Source organism: Papio anubis, chromosome 12 (assembly GCF_008728515.1).
Source record: "Papio anubis isolate 15944 chromosome 12, Panubis1.0, whole genome shotgun sequence".
NCBI lineage: Eukaryota > Metazoa > Chordata > Mammalia > Primates > Cercopithecidae > Papio > Papio anubis.
In genome coordinates, this window is record NC_044987.1 from 103,055,597 (window position 1) to 103,079,082 (window position 23,486).

The 23,486-nt window shown below is 42.5% G+C and overlaps 1 protein-coding gene across 7 annotated transcripts in view; it reads left to right on the plus strand.

Annotated features, from left to right (window-relative positions):
• Positions 1-23,486, plus strand: part of AMBRA1 (autophagy and beclin 1 regulator 1) — a 197,457-nt gene that overhangs the window by 79,263 nt on the left and 94,708 nt on the right. For 4 of the 7 annotated variants that reach the window (XM_009186174.3, XM_003909963.4, XM_009186177.3 and 1 more), the window contains 3 exons: positions 1,250-1,429; positions 19,588-19,668; positions 20,089-20,189. In XM_009186174.3, the coding sequence (XP_009184438.1) occupies positions 1,250-1,429; positions 19,588-19,668; positions 20,089-20,189 (362 nt within the window). The remainder of the gene's footprint in view (positions 1-1,249; positions 1,430-19,587; positions 19,669-20,088; positions 20,190-23,486) is intronic. The other 3 variants (XM_009186175.3, XM_009186176.3, XM_031653467.1) reach the window with 1 other exon arrangement.

A 23,486-nucleotide genomic window follows, 5' to 3' on the forward strand; every position in this document is an offset into this window, starting at 1 on the left:
CTCTTGAATTGCTGCATGGTGTTTCTTTGTATGGATATATTAATAATTTATTTAATTTGTTGCTGGGCATTTGGGTTGCTTCCCAGTTTTTCACTAATGCTGACAATGTTGCAAATGAACTTTCTTATATATATCTTTGTAACCTTGTGTATTTCTGTAGGATAAAGTTTCTAGTGGAATTATTGAGTCAAAGTGTGCCTGAGGCAAGTTTTTAGTCTTGAAATTTTTTAGTAATCCATTTAATATTATCATAGAAAATGTTTTTCTGTTATTGTCCCTCTTACATTTTCAGTCCATAGCATCAAATTATATAACAGTGTTGTGAGAGATGGCGGAAAACTTGAGAAGACAATGTGGAGAATTATATGTGACGCTAGAAGTTTTCATGGAGTAGCAAGATATTAAAGCCATAGTTTGAAGAATGTAGATCTGGACTAATTATTTACAGAAATAGTCATCATAAGGGAGAAGAAAGATGAACAACTATCACCTTCCATATTGCCCAGTGCCCACGCAACCTCTGATGCTCTGATTGTAAGAAATAGAAAAAGGAATCTCTTTTAATTTTTTCTGTTAGATTTTCTGTTCTCTCAAGTATATTTTACTCTCAGTCTCAGTTCTGAATTTTTTCCCCATGTTACAAATATCTATGATTAATTCTTAAGGGAGAGAAAAGATGTTGCGATAGATCATTCTAAGGAGGTAGGACAAATCTGGAGCTATGTGTACTTGTTGGAGAAGAAAGGAGTCCTGGTGAAGACACCTGTGGATACCTTCTTTAATCATCGGAGGCTTACCATTTCCTAGCCTCTTTTCTCATCTATAAAACAAGACGGTAGATGATTGCTCAGTTCCCTTTCATGTCTTCCATTTTGCGTATGGATGGTGATCAAGGAAAAGCTACGAATGAGCACAGCTCTGTGTAAAAAGCACCCTGAGGAGCTGAAAGTGTACCTTAAGAAGCTAGAAGGAAAGGTCCAGTGTTATTCTCTTGGGGAGGGGCAGCTCTTCCTCAGAAGATGTCTGGTTAAGCCGCCTGTTTGCCTTATCTCAGAATAGAAACACTGGTGATAATCTGATAGGCATATTCTGCAGTGCAAACCTCCTGATGAGTTAAATGCCCTTTAATTTTCATGTCTCCAGAGTTCACCTCAACAGGGAGACGCCATGGGAGAGCTGGATTGACTGCCTTTCACAGTATTCCCCACATTAGTGCTAGTTTGTGTTTGTCCATCTCTGTCTCTCTCAGATTATCTCCTGCTGCATACTACGCCCAGAGGATGATCCAGTATCTCTCACGGAGAGACAGTATTCGCCAGCGCTCCATGCGCTACCAACAGAACCGTCTCCGTTCTTCCACCTCCTCCTCTTCCTCAGACAACCAGGGTCCATCAGTAGAGGGAACCGACTTGGAATTTGAGGACTTTGAGTAAGTACATACTCAGCTTGCTTTCTTCCCTCTCCTCTCAAGCTTGGAGTGCTTCCAAGTTGCCCACTGTTGGAGCTGCAATGGTGGATGTTCTTGCTCCCAACTCCTCAGTATTTATTTATGAGTAACAGGATGGGGCGAGGGACAGAGGGTTAAGATGCCCAGAGCGCTCCCACCTCTGGCAGTTGCTTTGCTGATTCACTGGCGCGCGAGGAGACCGCCCACTGGGCCCCAGGCCAGATTGCGAGAGGATGCTGCTCCTCAGGCAACATTTTTATTTCCCTTTTGCATGTACAGTGACCGTGGAAAGCTTCTCATGGACTGTCTTTACCACATCAGGGAGGCTGGAGGGTTGCTGTTTTTTCTCCTAAGCAGAGTAGCTGTGGAGATGTCTTCATTCTGAAATACTTGGATTTCCCTAAGAGGTGGATTTTCTGTCTTAGTGCCCTAATCAGACTGACTCTTTTAAGATCTTACTCCATTGCCTAAACTTTTTCGATCTCCCTACTCCTACCCCCGATTCAGGAACCTTAAAAAGTTGTCTGTCAAATTAATGTGGTGGGTTGAGAAGTGATTTCTGGCTTCTTTGGACTTTTTTGAGTGGTCAGCAGGGAGAACCGTGGGAGGATGCACTAAAGGAGCAGGGTCAGCCCTAGAATTTAAGGTAGCCAATCTTTTTTTCTTTTTTTTTTTTTTTTTTTTGAGATGGAGTCTCACTCTGTTGCCCAGACTGGAGTGCAGTGGCACAATCTCGGCTCACTGCAAGCTGCACCTCCTGGGTTCACACCATTCTTCTGCCTCAGCCTCCCGAGTAGCTGGGACTACAGGCGCCTGCCACCACTCCTGGCTAATTTTTTTTTTTTTGTATTTTTAGTAGAGATGGGATTTCACCATGTTAGCCAGGATGGTCTTGATCTCCTGACCTCGTGATCTGCCCGCCTCAGCCTCCCAAAGTGCTGGGATTATAGGCGTGAGCAACCGTGCCCAGCCTAAGCTAGCCAATCTTATTTATTTGCTGGGTTTTGCGTTCTCTCACCTGCTGCTTCTGACCTTTCTAGCCATTCATTGTGTTTCTTTCCATCCTGAAACTGAGCTTTTATGGCCTGTATCAAATTGGACATTTGGCTCGTTTTGATTCCTTATATTTTGGTATTGTCAAACATAAAAGCAAGAGAGAAGGAAGGGCGGCATTGTTTCTTCCTCCTTTTTCACTGGCATTTGTAAAAGAGGACAGCCTGTCAGTCATTTCTTCCCTGCCTTCCATCTTGACGTAGCGGGGTCAGGTTTGGGGCCTTAAGAGTTCTCATCTCCCCCTCAGCCTTCTTCCTTGACTGAATGGCTAGTTCCCCACAAGTCATCTTTCAACAAAGCTTTTTAATGTGTTTAAGAAACCTCTTTGCCAGAAAGCACTAGGAAAGTGGGAACAACCTTTGTACCAATTTGCCTTCTCGATGCTGTCATTAAACACACTAGCATTTGTACTCTTAGAAGCAAAAGGAAAACTAAGTGGGAGGTTTATTTGTCTGAGAAAGATGTAAATGTGAAAGAAATGCAGGGATGGCCTGAAGCAGCAGTGGTGTGGCAAATGGAGCAGAGGTCATGGTTCTCTCTTGTCAACTGCAGGAGAAGAGCAGAGCTACCTTCTGTCAGCTTGCTCCTTCTCCCTTCTGTCCACTCTAGGGTGAGGTGGATGTATATATCAGCAGTGAAGGAAATGGAGTGTCTGTTCCCTTAGCCAGGCAGACACTTGTAGTGAAATATGTTCTCCTATAGATATTATGGTTTTTCCAGCACCAGGGTCTATTCAGGGAAGCAGTTGAAACATACATGCCAAGGCTGCTGGCACTTAGGGCTGCTGAAAAGCCTGGGTGACTTTCTCTCAGTAATGCTGTGGAGCCCTGGGAGTCGGTGTTGTGGATTGCCTAGCCCTCTCTATGCACGCCTGGGAGGCTGTGTTATCTCTTTGCAGTGGTGAAATGTGGGGCTCATGCCTTCAAGCTGTATCTTGCCTCGTGACTTGTCCTTCACAAGGGAGTTCTGGATTAGTTTAAAATGTTCTGTTCTTGTCTTACCTTCCCTTTCTTCTGCTACCACCTCCTCTCTCTCTCCCCTTCCTTCCCCCTCGATTTTCCTGTGTCAGACTGCCTCCTCCTTATGCTCCCCCCAGCCCACCTGTGCACTCTCCCCCACCCCTCCCCTGGCTTTAGCATGACCTGAATTTACATTTCCTTCTTCACCTTTCGTGCACTGACTTACTGTTTTTTCTTAGGGGGTCTTATATTGCTCCCTGGTTAGTAACAATGGACGAAGTTCTCTAATACTCCTTGGAATGTCCCTCCTGGGGTGTTTGCCTTTCTTTTGGGGCTGATGTAGACCAGAATCTTGTTTTTAATAGCAGCTGTGGATGAGTCACCTCAACATTAGTAGTCCAGGTCTTCTAGTAAAGGATGTTGCTGGCTGGTTGAAACTGTTTATTTTTTCCTCTGTCTCCTTCCCTGCCCACCTCCCTCTACTGTAAACTGAATGCTGCTTGTGGTTGCTCCTGTTCTCTGAGTGTCTATGTGCTCTATGAGGAAGGAGAATAACAAAGAAGGAAGGTACCAGCACATTTTAATTTTTCTGCCCCAATCTTTTGCCTTGGCTTTGGTAACTAGAAGGAAAGTTAGAGGCACGTGCAGTCACAATTTATACTTTTTCAGGTACAGAGAGACACGTAAGGTAGATATGGTGGGAAATCCTCCTAACAATTAGGTTACCATTAAGGCAGATTGTTCCTCAGTTTGGTATCCTCACCTTCTCAGCACTTCATGCTCTTGCCTTTGCTGCCTCACTTTGATGACCTCTCTGTCTGTTTGCTAAGTCATAGATCATTTTGTCATTTTTGGGCTCGTCACATCCAGGTGTATAGTATTCTCAGAAAACCAAGGGAGCCATTACTCAGCCCATCTTTTGTGGTTCTCTTCCATTTGACCAAATCAGATATGTCTAAGGTTAGAGGACAGGAGCAAGCGTATTTAGTGTCTTGAGTTTCATTGTCTGCTGATTTAAAAACCTTTGAAAATTATGTACAACCATTTTTGAGCCTTTCCAAGAGCTTGCTATGGAGCAAGACCATTGAGATTTATCTCTTGGGAGGGTGGCTTTGGAGGCTGGTCAGCATCAGGTTAAATTTTCTGTTCTTTTGTGATCTGGATGAATGACCATCTTCCCAGGCAGGCTTCCTCTCCTGCCATTCATCTCTGTCTACAGCAAGGATTGAGACTGCAGGGTCCCTGTGTTTATCAGACTGCACAAACAGGACATCCAGAAACCTGCTGTCAGCAGGTCTCTCCTGAAGCTCTCAGCAGCTGTCTTTGCATAAAGATGTTCATAAGGAGGGTGAAGGTGTGGCTGCCCATGACATTGCTGTCTGTCTGCTTTCAAGCCCAGACCACCTACTAGAATGGATATGGCAAATAAGCATAAAGCAGACTTCCATTTTCATGTTTTCCATCCCTTTGGAAAGAGAGAGGGGGCTTTTATAAAGCCCAGGTTAAGTGCTGTGGCCCGTAGTTGTAAGTCCTACAGAAGAGGTGGAGTGTGTGCTTTATGACTATTATTCCAGGTATTCTTGCCGCCTTACTCATTTTATCTGTTAATCTAAATGTAATTATAATTCCAGAACCCTCCCTAGCCCATATTCCTGCCCTTCCTGCCTCTTTTTGTAGCTGCTTTGCTTTCTGAGACACAGGGATACTGTAGCAAAGACTTTGCTAATGACGGTCAGACTAGAGAAGCTGCAGATTAGATCAGTCACAAATATCTCCATCGTATATACCAGCCACTGGATAATTACATTCAGCTTCTTGAAAACTGTTGCTAGAGCCGGGTGTGGCGGCTCATACCTGTAATCCCAGCACTTTGGGAGGCTGAAGCAGGAGGATTACTTGAGCCCAGGACTTTTTTAAGACCAGCCTGGGCAACGTAGTGAGATCCCCATTTGTATTAAACAAACAAAAGACTGTTGCTGGCACAGAAGTCTCTCATTCACAATTTTGACACATGGGCTGTACTTTGGATTTCTGCCTGGAAAAAACATCTCAATGAGAATTCTGGTCTTTTAGCCTTAAGATGAATTCTCTTTAGGTCTATTAATTTATTTTCTTAACTCTTCTAATTAATTTGCTTATATTTGGGTCCTTTTTTCCCAGAAGTCCACGTTGTTTTTTTGTTTTTTGTTTGTTTGTTTTTGAGACAGAGTCTCGCTCTGTCGCCCAGGCTGGAGTGCAGTGGCGCGATCTTGGCTCACTGCAAGCTCCACCTCCCTGGGTTCACGCCATTCTCCTGCCTCAGCCTCCCGAGTAGCTGGACTACAGGCGCCTGCAACCCCGTCCAGCGAATTTTTTGTATTTTTAGTAGAGACAGGGTTTCACCATGTTAGCCAGGATGGTCTCAATCTCCTGACTTCGTGATCTGCCCGCCAAAGTACTGGGATTACAGGCGTGAGCCACAGCGCCTGACCAGAAGTCCACATTGTGACCAAATATAGGCACACTTTGTTTTATTGTGCTTGGCTTTTTTTGCACTTTGCAGGTATTGTGTTTTTGACAAATTGAAGGTTTGTGGCAACCCAGCATTGAGCAGTTGGCACCATTTTTCCAACAGCATGTGCTCATTTTGTGTCTCTCTGTCACACTGGTAATTCTTGCAGTATTTCAGATGTTTTCATTATTACTGTATCTGTTATGGTGACCTGCGGTCAGTGATCTATTGTAATTGTTTTGGGGCACTATGAACCACACTCATATAAGACAACAAGCTTAATTGTAAATGTTGTATATATTTTGACTGCTCCACTGACTGGCGATTCCCCCATCTCTCTTCCTCTCCTTGGGCCTTCCTATTCCCTGATACACAGCAATATTGAAATTAGGCCATTTAATATCCCTACAGTGACCTCTGTATGTTCAAGAAAAAGGAAGAGTCGCACATCTCTCACTTTATGTCAAAAGCTACAAATGATTAGCGAGCAAAACATGTTGAAAGTTGAGATAGGCCAAAAGCTAGTCCTCTTGTGCTATAAACGGCCAAGGTATGAACACAAAGCAGAAATTCTTAAGGAAATTAAAAGGTCTACTCCAGCAAAACAATCTTACTGCTGATATGGAGAAAGTTTTAGTGGTCTGGATAGAAAATCAAACTAGCCACAACATTCCCTTAGCTGAACCCTAATCGAGAGCAAGTCCCTAACTCTTTTCACTTCTCTGACAACTGAGAGAGGTAAGAAGCTGCAGAAGAAAAGCTGGAATCTAGTGGAGGTTGGTTCGTGAAGTTTAAGGGAAGAAGCTGTTTCTATTAACATAAAAGCACAAGGAGAAACAAGTGCTGATGGAGAAGCTGCAGCAAGTTATCCAGAAGATCTAGCTGAGATCATTGATGAAGGTGTCTACATTAAACAACAGATTTTCAACACAGATGAAACAGCCTTCTATTGGGAGACTATGTTATCTAGGATTTTCATAGCTAGAGACAAGTCAATGCTTGGCTTCAAAGCTTCAAAGGACAGGCTGATGCTCTTGTTAGGGTCTAATGCTGCTGGTGACTTTAAGTTGAAGCCAGTAGTCATTTACCAGTTTGAAAATCCTAAGGCCCTGAAGAATGATGCTAAGTCTACTCTGGCTGTGCTCTGTAAATGGAACAAAGCCTAGATGACAGCACATCTGTTTAATAGCATGGTTTACTGAATATTTTAAGCCCATGGTTGAGACCTACTGCTCAGAAATAAAGATTCTTTTAAAAATATAACTACTGTGTTGATGCAAACCTCTGGTCCCAGCTACTCAGGAGGCTAAGGTGGGAAGATTGCTCAAACCTTGGAGGTCAAGCATGCAGTGAGCTGCAATCACGCCTCTGCACTCCAGCCTGGGTAACACAGCAAGACCCTTTCTCAAAATAAATAAAAATAAACAAATATAATGTAACTGGTCACTTACAATGCACCTGGTCACCAGGACCTCTGATGGAGATGTACAAGGAGATTAATGTTATTCTCATGCCTAGTAACACAACATCCATTCTGCAGCCCATGGCTCCAGAAGTAATTTTGATTTTCAAGCCTTATTCTTTAAGAAATAAGGCTGGCCAGGTGTGGTGGCTCACACCTGTAATCCCATCACTTTGGGAGGCCAAGGTGGGTAGATCACCTGAGGTCAGGAGTTCGAGATCAGCCTAGTCAACATGGCAAAACCCTGTCTCTACTAAAAATACAAAAATTAGCCAGGCGTGGTGGCACACACCTGTAGTCCCAGCTACTCAGGAGGCTGAGGCGGGAGAATTGCTTGAACCTGGGAAGTGGAGATTGCAGTGAGCCAGGGTGGTGCCACTGCATTCCAGCCTGTGTAACAAAGTGAGATTCTGTCTCAAAAAAAAAAAAAAAAAAAAGAAAGAAGGCCATAGTGCTATTGATAGTGATTCCACTTATGAATCTGGGCAAAGTAAATTGAAACAACCTGGAAAGGATTTGCAATTCTAGTTGCCATTAAGAGTTTTGGCAATTCATGGGAGGAGGCAGAAATATCAACATGATATAGCGTATGGAAAAAGTTGATTCCAGCCTTCATGAATGACTTTCACAGATTCAAGACTGTAGTGAAGGAAGTAACTGCAGATGTGGTAGAAATAGCAAGATAATGAGAATTAGAAGTGGAGCCTGGAGATGTGACTGAATTATTGCAATCCCATGATAAAACTTGGTGTGGTGGCTCATGCCTATAATCCCAGCACTTTGGGAGTCCGGGGCAGGCGGATCATCTGAGGTCAGGAGTTTGAGACCAGCCTGGCCAACATGGTGAAACCTTGTTTCTACTAAAAATATAGAAACTAGTTGGGCGTGGTGCAGGCACCTGTAATCCCAGCTACTCGGGAGGCTGAGGCGGGAGAATCGCTTGAACCTGGGAGGCGGAGGTTACAGTGAGCCAATATCACGCCACTGCACACCAGCCTGGGTGATTGAGTGAGACTCTGTCTCAAAAAAAAAAAAAACAAAACTTGAATGGGGCCAGGTATGGTGGCTCACACCTGTAATCCCAGAGCTTTAGGAGACTGAGGTGAGAGGATTGCTTGAGTTCAAGACCAGCCTGGGCAACATGGTGAAACCTCCTGTCTCTACCAAAAAAAAAAAAATTAGCTGGGCGTGGCGGTGCGTGCCTATATTGCCAGCTACTGAGGCTGAGGTAGGAGAAACACTTGAGACTGAGTGGTTGAGGCTACAGTGAGCTGAGATCGCGCCACTGCCTGGGTGACAGAGCAAGACGTTGTCTTAAAAAAAAAAAAAAGAAAAAAAGAACAAAGGCTGGGCGTGGTGGCTCACGCCTGTAATCACAGTGCTTTGGGAGGCTGAGGCGGCGGGGGGGATCACCTGAGGTCTGGAGTTCAAGACTAGCCTGACCAACAGAGAATCCCTGTCTCTACTAAAAATACAAAATTAGCCAGGAGTGGTGGTACATGCCTGTAATCCCAGCTATTTGGGAGGCTGAGGCAGGAGAATTGCTTGAACTCGGGAGGCAGATGTTGCAGTGAGCTGAGATCGCACCATTGCACTCCAGCGTGGGCAACGAGTGAAACTCCGTCTAAAAAAAAAAAAAAAAAAAAACCACCAAAAGACAAAATCTTGAATGGATGAGGAGTTATTTCCTGTAGATGAGCAGAGAAAGTGGTTTCTTTTTAAAATTATTTTAAAATTTTTATTCTCAGCATAGACACCTTGAGGAAGTAGTTTTTTAAGGATGGAATCTATTTGTGGTGAAGATGCTATAAACATTGTTAAAATGTCAGCAAAGGATTTAGAATATTCCATAAACTTAGTTGATAAAGGGCTTGAGAAAATTAACTCCAATTTTGAAAGCAGTTGTGCTGTGGTTAAAACGCTATCACATGCTGCAAAGAAATCTTTTATGAAAGGAAGAGTCAATCGATGCAGCAAAACTTCATTGTTGCCTTATTTTCAGAAATTGCCACAGCCACTCCAGCCTTCAGCAACCATCACTCTGATCAGTCAGCAGTCATCAACATTGAGGCAGAACCCTCCACCATCAAAAATATTACAACTCACTGAAGGCTCAGATGATCGTTAGCGTTTTTTAAAGCAATAAAGTATTTTTTTTTTTTGAGACGGAGTCTCGCTCTGTTGCCCAGGCTGAAGTGCAGTGGCGTGATCTCCACTCACTGCAACCTCCGCCTCCCAGGTTCACATCATTCTCCTGCCTCAGCCTCCTGAGTAGCTGGGACTACAGGCGCCCACAACCCCGCCTAGCTAATTTTTTGTATTTTAATAGAGACAGGGCTTCACCATGTTAGTCAGGATGGTCTCGATCTCCTGACCTCGTGATCCGCCCTTCTCAGCCTCCCAAAGTGCTGGGATTACAGGCGTGAGCCATTGAACCTGGCACAATAAAGTATTTTTAATTAAGGTATGTGCATTGTTTTTTAAGACTTAATGCTGTTACATGCCCAGTAGTCTATAGTATAAATGTAGCTTTTATATGTACTAGGAAACCAAAAATTCATGTGGCTTGCTTTATTGCAGTATTTGCTTTAAATTGTGGTGGTCTGGAACCACACCTGCAATATCTTCAAGGTATGCCTGTGTGCAAAAATGTCTACTTGTATGACAATTATTTCCGGGAGCGAGAGATGGGTACTGGTTCCTTAGTTTGGCATGATATATTCTGGAAATACCACATGCATATGTACACGAGTTTCATGCAACAAGAGATTCTCCTTTTATGGTCCCCTTGCTAAATAATCTTCTGGCAAACAGGTCATTGAAAGGTCTTCTTGGTGTATGATGTGGCTGAGGAAAGTTCTGAAGGCTGTAACTCAGCTCTGCCATCTGATTGGATGTGGCTTAGGGGAAGTTGCTTGCCTTTAGTTCACAACAATTTTTTTTTTTTTTTTTTTTTTTTTTGAGACTCGGTTTTGCTCTGTTGCCCAGGCTGGAGAGCAGTGGTGTGCAGTTCAAGCAGCCTTGAACTTTTGGGCTCAAGGGATCCTCCTGCCTCAGCCTCCTGAGTAGCTGAGATTATGGGCATGGACCACCACGCCCATCTAATTTTTTTTTTTTTGGGAGGGGGTGGAGACAGGGTCTTACTATGTTGCATAGGCTGATCTCGAGCTCCTGAGCTCAAGCAATCCTCCTGCCTTTGCTTCCCAAAGTGCTGGGATTACAGGCATGAGCCGCCACATCTGGCCCACAATTTAATATTCTTCATCTGCCCCTTTGATATAACTGAAAAATCTAGTTGAGTCATGGCAAAGAAGATATGTTAGAACCTAGATAATACCATTCTTATCAGGTGATAGTCCTGATGATTCATGTATTTCAAGTTCTGACTAGAATTCTGCTCTCTCTCCTGAGCTGGGAATTTCTAGGACTTCTGTAGGAATCAGTGACTACTCTCTAATAACAAATATATAACTTGTACCCAAGGAAGGGAGGGTAACTTTTGGCAACTGAAATCATCAGAGAGGGATGGGATATTGTCTACTTCATTTTGAAATGGAGTTCCCTTTGTCTTTTCCTTTGACTTACGAGCCACAGACTCTTTAATATTAGCAGTGCAAGAGGAACGCTGAGGAAACACACTGTAAAGTTATTCTCTTTGTAGACTGGAACCTGCTTAAAGCAGTTGGGAATCAGCTAGCCATCTACATTTATTGAGTGGTGGTATTATGCAAAATTAGTTCTTAATGTGGAACGAGACAAAAACTTCTCCACCTGTAGTCCCAGCTACTCAAGAGGCTGAGGCAGGAGAATTGCTTGAACCTGAGAGGCGGAGATTGCAGTGAGCCGAGATTACGCCACTGCACTCCAGCCTGGGAGTGCAGTGAAAATTTTTATTTTCATTAAAAAATTTTTTAAAAAAGAAAGAAAATGACCTGGGGAGAGATAAAAACCTCTCTTCTTATTTTCCAGATAATTTTTGTAGTGGTTGAATGTTTTTATTAAGTGGCTTAGAAAAGAGGTGTAAGTCTTAAAATAGGGTCATTCTTTAGGTATACTTAGGAGAAAGGCAAGTACAGTAATTTCTCTTTGGAAACTGTAACGTAAGCGAAACTACTATAATGAAACCAATTTTACCCTAGGCTAATTGATATGAACAAGAGTTAAGTTCCTGTGACATATTTCTGGCTACACAAACGTCACCAAGCATCTAAATAAAGACCCAAAAGACTTCTTATTAAACATTGAAATAAATGTGAGCTGTATGTACATCTAAGAAAGATTAATAAAAATATAATTATTTGATTTTTGGTGAATCAGTGAGTGACAGCGGTCAATGTGGGGTGAGGTAAATCAAGGAATAGATGTTTGCAAAGTGAAAATTGTGAGGAACACGTCCTGCCACCATGTAGTTAAAACATAAACAGGAACAAATATGGTGAGTGCCCTGAGACTTAGTACTGCATCATTATTGTTGTGCATCTATATGATTATTGTATGCTTTACATATTTTTACATTATTTTATATTCATTTATTTTCCAACGTGCTTATTCCCATTCTGGCTCACAGGTGGCTGGATCCTATCCTGGCAGCTCAGGGTGCACAGGGAGAATCTGCCCTGGACAGGATGCCATTCTATCACAGGGTGCACTCACGCACACACCCACGCCCAGTCAGACTGAGGCAGTCTAGATACACCAATTCATCTAATGTGCACATCTTTGGGATGTGAGAGGAAACCGGAATGCCCGGAGAAAACCCACACAGACATGGGGAAGTGTGCAAACTCAACACAGACAGTGGCCATGGCCAGGAATTGATTTTTTTCCCTCATCAGCATACAAAACAACATTTAATGAAACAACATTATTTGAGTACCAACTGTAAATGCGTGGTCATAGAAACATTAAACAGCATGGAATATTTGGGGAATTGCTTTGTTGATAGGTGTGGCTGGACTGTAAAGTTCAAGATGTATAGCAGATGAGCCCCTAGAGTGGAGCTAGATCTTTGTCTTGCATGCCTTGCAGAGGAGGTGGACTTTATCCCATAGGCAAGAAGAAGTCATTGAAGCGTTTAAGTTATAGAATAGCATCAAGTTTTGCATAAGTATCTTAAAAGATAGACTGTAATACGTTACCACTAAAATACTAGGAGAGCATTGTATAAAGGGAGAGAGTATTTGGGGAGAGGTGAGAGAGCTTCATGGATTTGAGCTGGGTGTTGAAGACTGCATAGAACTGTGAGAGAGGAATTGATATGGATGATGGGTATAGGCAAGGAGATTCTAGATAAAGGGAGTAGCTTAAGCAAAAGCCTAGAGACAGGAGATTTACAGGGCTTATTCAGGGACCCTGAATAGATCTGTGGCTAGAGCTATGGAGTGTTTGTGATATGAGAGAGACATCAGAAAGCCCTGAACTCTGGATGGCCTGGAATGCCTGGCTGAGAAGTTTGGACTTTGTCTCGGGCCAGCCATCATCCAATATGTATTTTAGGCAGCTACCTCTGATAGCGTTGGTTAAGGTGACCTAAAGTGACAAGTGTAGTGATGCAGAAGAACCAGTTAAAAAGCAGTGGGCGTAGTACAGGTGAGGATATCTGAGGGTTGCATTGTAAGTATTGATTTCTGAGGGCTCGATGTTTTCTAAGTGTGGAGCCTGTTTGTGAATGTTTTGGGGGAATGAGCTTCCTGAAAGCACAGCCATCTTTTCTTGTCAAAAAAAAAACCAAAAAAACAAAAAAAACAATTGCTATCTAAATCCTTTTTTACTCTTAGTGGATCCAATTTTGAACTAAATTTATAAGTTCGCAATCACTGCTTCTTAGAACAGCAGTGATTGGCATTGAGATCACTTGTCAATGCCTGCTGGCCCCACAGCCTGACAGCTATTGTCTAGGGAATAGTCCTGGGTTCTAGTCTTGGCTGAGGCTGTGATTTATTATCTGATCTTGAGCAGGCCCCTTTTCCATCCTAGGCCCCAGTGTCTGATGTGTAAAATGAGATTAGATAATCTCTGATTCTTGTAGCTTTAAGCTTCTTGGATCTTTGTTGGAGTTAACTATCTTAGAAAAATTTCCCCTGTCTGCCGGGGGCGGTGGCTTATGCCTGTAATCCCAGTTCTTTGGAGGCCGAAGCAGGTGGATCACGTCAGGAGTTCAAGACCAGCCTGGCCAAGATGGTGAAACCCCGTCTGTCTAAAAATATAAAAATTAGCTGGGCGTGGTGGCAGGCGCCTGTAAATCCAGTACTCAGGAGGCTGAGGCAGAGAATTGCTTGAACCCAGGAGGCGGAGGTTGCAGTGAACTGAGATTGTACCACTGCACTCCAGCCTGGGTGACAGAGTGTAAGACTCCATCTCAAAAAAAAAAAAAAAAAGAAAAAGAAAAAGAAAAATTTCCCGTGTAGTACGCAGAGGTGCAATAATGAAAAGTCTCAGAAAAGTAAGGGACCTTCCTGAGGATTAAGAATAGGCTATATGGTACCTGTCGAACCTCAGTGTATTTGTAAAATACATACTTAACCTGAATTCTAGCTCTTACTGAGGACTTTGATTTATTGCTTAAAAATGTGTAATATTGCTTAGCAACTTTAGAATTAATACTTTAGAATTCTAGAATTAGAATTACTGGGCAAGTAAAATACATATGAGTATTTCTTAAGAGGAGTGAAGAAGAAGAGAAAGAAAATGGAACACGTCTGGATTGTGCCTGGGCTTAGAATGGGAAAATACAGCAGGAAAGAATTAAGCAGTGGGGGTTTGGGGGAGGAAGACATAACCCTTAGATTTATATGCTTATTTTTTAACATAAAATGCACAATAGGAATGTGGATTTGCATAATGTAGGCAGATGAAATTAAAAGGTAACATAAGGGAGGAGAGGAATTTGTAAATGGTAATTATCTCTTATATTACCATTCCTTGGAGAAAAATGAAGGCTCTGTAGTTCCAGGAGACCTATGCTATTAGCTATATTCCCTATGAATGATATGAGCTGGGGCTGTGCCTTTCTTCCAGAAATTAAAGCGCTTGCATATGTGCACAGTCATTGAAAGTAGAGACTGGGGCCTCAGTTTCTAACCAACAGCACTCCAGTAAGGAAAGGAGTTGACCAAGATCACTGTGCTCTCAAGGGATAGGAATACCAACTAGGCCTTCTGTTGTCTGGAGATTGAGTAGAAACAGAGCAGCATAGGGAAACAAAAAGTTTTTTAATAGTCTAATTGTCAGCAAAGTCAACTGTATACTGTCAAGAGGACAGTGGCCTTTTGAGCTTTTTGCTGCAAGAGCTTCATTTATAAAGGCCCAAGTCAGAGCTATTTGTCACTGAGGAGCAATGACAACCTGACTGTCTGGTCAGGATTCAGACAGCAGTCTGTAGGTGCATTTTTCATTCCTTCAAATTACAGCCTGTCTCCGAGGCAATTAATCCTAGACGTTTAGCAAAAGAGCTGCTGCTGTGTTTCTCCCTTGTTCTGGAAATACATCTTCTTGTATTCAGCACTTGTTTTGGATACTTGATTGTTTGAAGGGTGTTTTTTTCTGGTAAAATCTTTGATAAGAAAGTATTTTTCCCCCTACTCCTTCCGAAATACCCCTCTGAGAGTTAATCAGAGATGCACAGAGTTCAACAACTGGGAAAGCCATTAATAACCCAGCCAGCTTCTATCCTGCTGGCTCAAAGTCAGCTTCTGGCTGTTGGAATTGATGAGGGTTTCTCCGGTGTTTCCCTGAAAAGTATTCCTCCTGTGTTGGAGGAGCAATACCAACATATTTGCGTACTCTGTTCTTCACACTTTTAAGTCACTACCCTTGGAAAGGGTGTTGGCTATGTCGTCAGACCCCGGTATTTAGCACCCTTCATTGTTCCTAAACTGTCTCTCTGGGTCTGCCTTTCTCTCACTTTTCATCTGGCAAATATCTTCTAATTCACTCATATTCAGTCTCTGCCTGCCTGACCAAATTTGTCTCCTTCTATCTCATAGAGCTTTGGCTTGATGTCGACCTTGTGTCAGCACTGAAATGAGTGGCAGATTTCCGTGTAGTTTTCTAAATATATCATTATTTTAAGTACCTTTAATTCCTTTGCTCTTTTGTTTGGAACTTATTCCTCTCCCTTCAGTTTTTCCCCTAAATATCCCATGCATTGAAATTTCTTTTCCCACCTCAACCCATTATCTCTGAATCGTCCCCTCTTTCTGGACTATAGAATCTAGAGAGTCATCAGTTACTGTTTCTGTCTTTAGTTATTTGGAGCTGTGCCTTTGGTCCGGGATTTCTGTGTACCAGTACTAAAACTGAAGGCCTTTTCCCCTCTTCTTGTCAAACTTATCCTTTTGTAGTATATTCTGACCTTTACCACCTTACCCATTCTGGTATTCAAGGTTTAACCTGCTCAGTAAATGTTTGAGCTGGTTTGGTTACAGGCTATTTTATCCTAGAGGTCTGTGGATTCTTTTCTCCCATAGGCAGCATCTTATACAGTGTTTGTTATGTTTCACATTTTCCTGGTCATGCTGGGTCCTCTCCTGTCATTTCTCCTTCAGAGTTCTCAACACTTGGAATTTGAAATCTTCTCTACCTTGTATTGAGATGACATTTAGCTCTTATTTCTCCATTCTTAGCCAAGATGTTAAATAAGCTGAGGACCAGCATAAGCACCTCCCCTTAACATGTTGCCTCTTTTATGGTGCCTCATGTAAGCTTCAGTCTGAGACTGTGTGTATTTGAGTCAGTTGATCTCATTCTTGTTTTCCTCTATATATCCTCCAGTAATCTCTAAACACTATAAAGCCATTATCTCTGACTGTATTTTGCACCCTCTCTTTTCCATCAGTTTTTAAAAATGTTGGTAAAATACACATAACATAAAAATTGTCATCTTAATCCCTTCACTTTATTTTTTTATTTTATTTTATTTGTTTTTGAGACAGAGTCTCACTCTATCGCCCAGGCTGGAATGCAGTGGCGCACTCTTGGCTCACTGCAATCTCCACCTCCCAGTTCAAGCGATTCTTGTGTCTTAACCTCCCGAGTAGCTGAGATTACAGGTGCTCGCCACTACGTCTGGATAATTTTTGTATTTTTAGTAGAGATGAGATTTCACCATGTTGACCAGACTGGTCTCAAACTTCTGACTTCAAGTGATCCGCCCGCCTCAGCCTCCCAAAGTGCTGGGATTATAGGCGTGAGGTACCGCACTCAGCCCCCTTCCCTTTTTTTTAAATGAAGGGATAAGCTAAATCAGAAAGAAATTATTTTTAGGTTTTAATAGCAACAAAAAGATGCTTGTGACCTACGTTGTACAGGCCCATATTTTACCCAGCCTTGGAGTTTGCCCCTTTTTCTCTGTTGTCTTGTTGTGTTCTTTCACCAAGCTCTGTGTTACCTTTGGGCACTGGCAGCGGCTCAGTACTATCCAGTGCACTGGCTTCCCCTTCCCTGCTCTTCAGCCCTTCTAACGAGAGATAGATTCGTGTTTGTTGTCCAGAAGGAGGTGAATCTTTGAACCTTGCAGGAGCAAATTGTCAGCTCTGTAATGTGATTCTGGGAAGGCCAGCTCTCTCTCATGGGTGTGGAATAATTGGATTTGCCCCATGATGCTGCTTTTCTAGCTTCGTTTTCTATTTTTTGTTTTATTTTATTTTATTTGAGACAGAGTTTTAATCTTGTCGCCCAGGCTAGAGTGCAAAGGCACAATCTCAACTCACTGCAACCTCCACCTCCTGGGTTCAAGCAATTCTCCTGCCTCAGCCTCCGAAGTAGCTGAGATTACACGCATGCAACATTGTGCCTGGCTAATTTTTTTGTTTTTTTTTTTTTAGTACAGACAGGGTTTCACCATGTTGGCCAGGCTGGTCTCGAACTCCTGACCCTAGGTGGGCCTCCCAGGGTGTTGGGATTACAGGCATGAGCCACTGTGCCTGGCCTGTTTTCTTTCTTTCTTTCTTTTTTTTAAAAGAGATGAGAGTCTCTTGTTGCCCAGGCTGACCTTGAACTCCTGGACTCAAGCAATCCTCCCACCTCAGCCTCCCAGGGAACTGAGACTAGAGGAGCACACCACTCTGCCCAGCTAGTTTTTTTATATTTTTGAGGCTTAGAGGCCTCCACCCTTTCCCCCGGTTAGGATCCTTTTTAACTTCAAAATATTTTCTAACTCCTCTTATGATAATTAGTTGTACTTTTAGTACTAATTGATAAGTGAAATATACAATAATGAAAAGCTATCATGAATTCAGTTGTACTTTTAAATGAATTCATAATTTATCACAACAGTAGTATATTTGAAAAATAATAGTATGCTTAATTTGGAAACTATCTTATTTGTTTGGTATTCAGCTACTCCTCTGTGTACATGTATAATTTGTGGGCTCCCCAGTAACTGCAGTCTGCTGGTCAGGAACTCCTGATTCCATTATTCTTTTTAACCCCGCTTTTACATTCCATATAGTCTTAACTCTTTCTCCTTGCCCCTCCTTTCATCTGCAGAGTTTCAGGTCAAAGGAGTAAGATATGTTAAGGAACACAGTGTGCGATTTCTCTTTTGGGAAAATAAAAATCAAATACTTTCAATGGATCAGCTTCCAATATCCCTGGTATTGATTTGTCTCTTAATGCTCGGCAGCCAATTCTACCAAGATACAAAAAACCTTCATAGGCTTTTGTTTCTGGCTTGTGAAGTTCCCAGTGGTCCACTTAAAAGCCAAGTGTTGCCTTAGCTTTGGTTTCAGGGCCAGTTTGAAGATTATCTCATTGATTTGAAGATAATCCAAAGGGAGAATTCAGAAAGTATCCCAAATCAAGCTCTCAAAGGTTCATTTATTTTGTGGAGTTGGTTAAGCAGCTAATTAACTGCTCTGTCCAGCCAGTGCCCTTTGGCTTATTGTTCCTTTGATGTACTGGAAACTAAAACATGTGAAGCTCCTTTCCTCTTTTCTTGCAGGAAGCAGTGAAGTGTAGTGGAAAGATCTAGGGCTTCAAAGTCCAATCTTCCTTGAATCCTGCCTTAACCACTTACTAGTTATGTGACCTTGGTATTTACCTCTCTGGTCTTTCTTTTTTTTTTTTTTTTTTTTTTTTTTGAGACGGAGTCTCGCTCTGTCGCCCAGGCTGGAGTGCAGTGGCCGGATCTCAGCTCACTGCAAGCTCCGCCTCCCGGGTTCACGCCATTCTCCGGCCTCAGCCTCCCGAGTAGCTGGGACTACAGGCGCCCGCCACCTCGCCCGGCTAGTTTTTTGTATTTCTTAATAGAGACGGGGTTTCACCGTGTTAGCCAGGATGGTCTTGATCTCCTGACCTCGTGATCCGCCCGTCTCGGCCTCCCAAAGTGCTGGGATTACAGGCTTGAGCCACCGCGCCCGGCCACACCTCTCTGGTCTTTCGTCCACTTCTCTGTAAAATAGTAGTAATACTTCGTGGCCTAGCTAGAAGAATTAAATGGGATAACATATCAATAACCTTTGTATTGGAACCTAGCAGATACTTAATAAATGGCAGTTATTACTATTGCATGGACTGTTAACAATCTGTAAAGAAAACACCCAGACTTTGTATTCAAATGACCTAACATAGGATTGCATTTTCTAATATTCTTCACCATTGACAGTCTGTAAAAGAAGGTACTGTCTTTTACTTGTGCGTTTTTTTTTTTTTTTCTTTTACCTATCACTGATTTTTCCACATGGAAGACCTAAACATTTCATTTGAAGATAACCATTTGCCAAATGAAATTGGTGGGAGAATTTTTCTTCCTTTAAGACCTCCTCCCACAGCAGGTGTCTGGATAACAAGTAAAATAATAATAAATAATGTAAGACAACACCCAAGACACATTTTTCTTGCATCTTTCAATATAGTAAAAGTTTATATATATCCATTCCAAATCCTAACATCTAAATGTGGCTTCAGTTTGAGATGCTAAGGGACCACATTAACTCAAGAAAAATCCTCCTCATTCCTGAGCTGTTGGTAAATGCTCATAAATCTCTTAGTTGAGAGGTTCTCCAGAAATATGTTTTATTAATATGCCACCTAATTAGTGAGCAGCCAGATGACAAATTTCTGTGGGGTCCTCTTCTAAGTGTAAGAATGTCATTTTGGGGATGTTTCCTTTTTGGGCTGGTGGGTACTTCTTTCTTAGTGACTCTCTTATGTGTAGTCTTTTTGTTTTTTTCAGGGACAATGGTGACAGATCCAGGCACCGAGCTCCACGCAATGCCCGGATGTCCGCACCTTCGCTTGGACGCTTTGTCCCAAGGTAAGAACCGAGTTGCTGGCAACAGAGGGAGCCTTCGTTAGAGCCTAGGATTTAGTTTTAAATTTACGTAATGGTCTTTGAATTGTCCATATCTGGCATTGTTTCCTAGTGGGCCTACAGTCCAGCCCTGCTGCCTAAACTCTTGACGGATGATGGTTAGCCACATTCGAAAGAGATGAAAAAGTGGTGCTGGAAGAATCCTGTTTAAGAACAGAAGTGTTGGGGGAACTTTAGAAGGAAGGGCAGAAAAGGATAGATACAAATCTGTGGAAGGACCAATCTTGGAAGATTCTGTTCCTTTCTGGGCATCTGTGGATTCAGTGGGTCCCTTCGCCTAGATTTTTCAGTGTAGGTAGTTAGTATCTCCTTTGTTTCGTGGTAGTCTTTAGTCAGCTTTTCACATGTGATTCCTTCTTGTAGGCGTTTCTTGCTGCCTGAGTACTTGCCTTATGCTGGGATTTTTCATGAACGTGGACAGCCTGGCTTGGCTACTCACTCTTCTGTTAACAGGGTCCTGGCAGGTAAGGAAATATTTGGCTTTTGAAAATGTGAAGGGCCAAGGAGCCAGATAAAGCTTCTCCCTCCTTTACCTATGTTGATGTGATGGTGTCTTGGCATCTGTCTGAAAATTCTATTTTGGGGTCCTGGTTTGATATTCTGTTCCTTACTTCAAGGCAGGAAATGGCAGGGTTGAAGAAAAATGTTTCTCTTACCCTCTTTCACTTTCCCCAGACCTTTTTTTTTCTTTTAAATTATTTGTTTAAACCATTTGTTTCTTAATCTAGCAATTAAATTCTGGCTATGCTTTTAATTGAATGATAAAGGTGCCGTGTTTATGTTTCGGTTGGTGAGATACTCATGAGCCAGATCCTGTGATTTAATTAGGAGCGTAGTGCATACCTCTCCACTCCTTCGGTACTGCCAGCATGTGGAATTTCCAGGCACTGGTGAATCTTCTGAGGAAGGAGAACAGGGAGACACCCTTGGAGCTGGCTCAGAAATCTCCACAGAATAGAAAATGGGCTAGGCAAGCCCCACTGAAGCAGTTTTATTATTTATTTACTTATTTATTTTTGAGACAGCGTCTCACCCTATCGCCCAGACTGGAGTGCAGTGGCGCGATCTTAGCTCACTGCAACCTCCGCCTAGCGGGTTCAAGCAATTCTCCTGCCTCAGCCTCCCGAGTAGCTGGGACTACAGGGGCGTGCCACCATGCCCGGCTAATTTTTTGTATTTTTAGTAGAGACGGGGTTTCAACCTGTTAACCAGGATGATCTCAATCTCCTGACCTCGTGATCTGCCCGCCTCGGCCTCCCAAAGTGCTGAGATTACAGGCATGAGCCACTGTGGCTGGCCAGCAGTTTTATGATGGTTGAATAGTTTAGTGACAGATGTTTTTGGGCTGTGAGGCATGACGTGACTGTGTTCTGAGACGTGGTGTGTGCTGTTGCTTCTGGGCAGTCTCTAGAGAAGGAAGTAAAGCAGAATTCCATTTTTATATGTGGCAAAGGTTGTTTCCCCGTCACAGTCTTTTCCCCCCTCCCTCCCACCTCCACTGCCGACTTATAAATTTATGAATGCAAATGCATAAAAGGTATAAAAAGCCACATTTAGAGATATCTTTAATAAGCATCTTTATTAAAAGTTTTTAAATGGCATTCTGTTTTGGAGAATCTGGGCCATGTGATAGTTAAAGCTGGGGAGGGATCTACTGAGGCAGTGTCACTGTCAGTCTGCGATAATGTTACAAGTTTTATCTTATGATTTCTAACCAAGCTGCTGTGACAGCATCAGGGCCATGGGATCTGGCCTTTCCTAAATAGTATGTTTGATCCAACATCAATGCTCAGAAATTCCAGAAACCTCAGTGGTTTCTCTGTCAGACACCAGGACTTCATAGGCTCTGGCCTGGCAGGAGAGCAGACTACACCACAGTCTCCTGACAGCCTCATATGAGGAGGCTCTGGCCCTAGTTGTAAAACATGCTGTGGCCCGTGCTTCTCCTTGCCTGGCACTTCTGTGTGACTTAACTGAAGGCACGTGAAAGCTTTTCACTGGCAGATAATCACTTGCTGCCAGACAATACTCCAGAGCTCTTCTCCACCCTTCTTTGTTCCAGACATCTGCCTCCACCGCCCCATACAGCACCTCCTGCTTCTCTACTGTCGGCAGATCTCTGTTTCCTTGGCATTTAGCTTTGGGGGAACAGCTGTATGTTGTTTTTTTTTCTGCCTTGCCTCCAAGACCTCCTTATCTCAGTTTCCTTTTTCCTACTTTATGCCTAGTGGTCTGACCCCAAATGGCCTAATTACACTTATGGATACCTTTGAATATAGGGGCTGTGTTCCAGTGGGCAGCTGTTTACAGATGTGAAATCTGCTGAGAAAATCTATGAAAGGATGCAGAATGCCATTAGGAGAAGGAACTCTAGACTCCCTAGAACCTCACTCTTGAGTTAGATTAGCAGATGGTTTCCATTCACCATTAAACTAGTTTCTATCAGTTTTTCAAAATACATATTACAGAATGTTTATTTATCATTCGTTGATATTTTGATGTCCCTCCAGATTCTATTGGCAGTTGTATCATTTATTTTCTTCTCTTGAGAAAATTCCAGTAATAATAATACAGCAACAAAAGCCTAACATTTATTGAGCATTTGCTATATACTAGGGAGTGTTTTAAGTGCTTTACACATATTTCATTTCTGTCTTGCAGTAATCATATGAGATAGGTGCGATTACCTAATTAACAGTGGAGGAAACTGAATCCCAAGGGCTAATGTGCCCAGAGTGATGCAGCTAAGAAGTAGAAGAATAGAACCAGTGGACTCTAAACCACCTTCCTGATCTGCCTCCTCAGAGTTATTTTAAAGGACAAAGCATTAAAATGTCCTTCTTTTTCCTAGGACTTTATAAGAGGGAGAGCGCTTCCAGGGAACTCAGTGTTTTTCTTGTTTAATTCTTCTTTTTAAATGGTTCTTAGACATAGGTTTTTATGATCCAGTGGTGCTTGCTGAGGAAAATCTTATTATGTAACCGATCTTTTCCTGAGCTCTCTTGCCCTCCTGGATACAGATGTTTTGCTTTTTATTAAACTTGTGATCATGTAATTGAGCTGCTATAATAATAGCTTTCAGAGTGAAAGAGCAATTGGCCTTTTAGCAGTAAGCACTCCCAGTTTTCCTGGAAAAGCACTTTGTCTTATATGATTGGAATGAGATTGTAATGGTCCCAGAACAATTACATTTAGCAGACATTTGTTCTACAGCTGTCATATGCCAGGCACTGTTCTAGGCTACTACAGTGAATAAGACAGGCTATGATCCCTGCCTTCCTGTAGCTCCAAGTCTAGGTGGTTAGCCATGACTCAGTCTTACTCCAAACATAAGTGGAACTTTTGCATGGTGAATGGCTTTTTGCAGGGATGAAGCTTGGAGGGACAAAGCAGACACACACCTGCAGTTTTAGGGGGTGTGACTAGTACTATAGTGCCAAAAGAGTCTTCAGTAGACCCTAAGCAAAGCCATTCAGAATCATCAACAAAAATGGGTTTGTGGAAAATCAAGATATGTTCTATTTCCTCCCACAAGAGACTAAAAGCAATAATAGAAAATAGAAGCTTCTGTAGAAAAGTGTTATAAGGTGACGAGTAAGTTATTGCAAAAAGAATTTAAAAAATATTAAAAAATAAAAAAAGTGTTTTGATAGTCTATTAATTTCATCTCTTCTCCCTTATCTTGATGCCTTTACCTGCAATTCTGTAGGTTCCTGGTAGCCTCCAATTGGTCATCAACCCAGGCCTTTCCCTATCTTCAG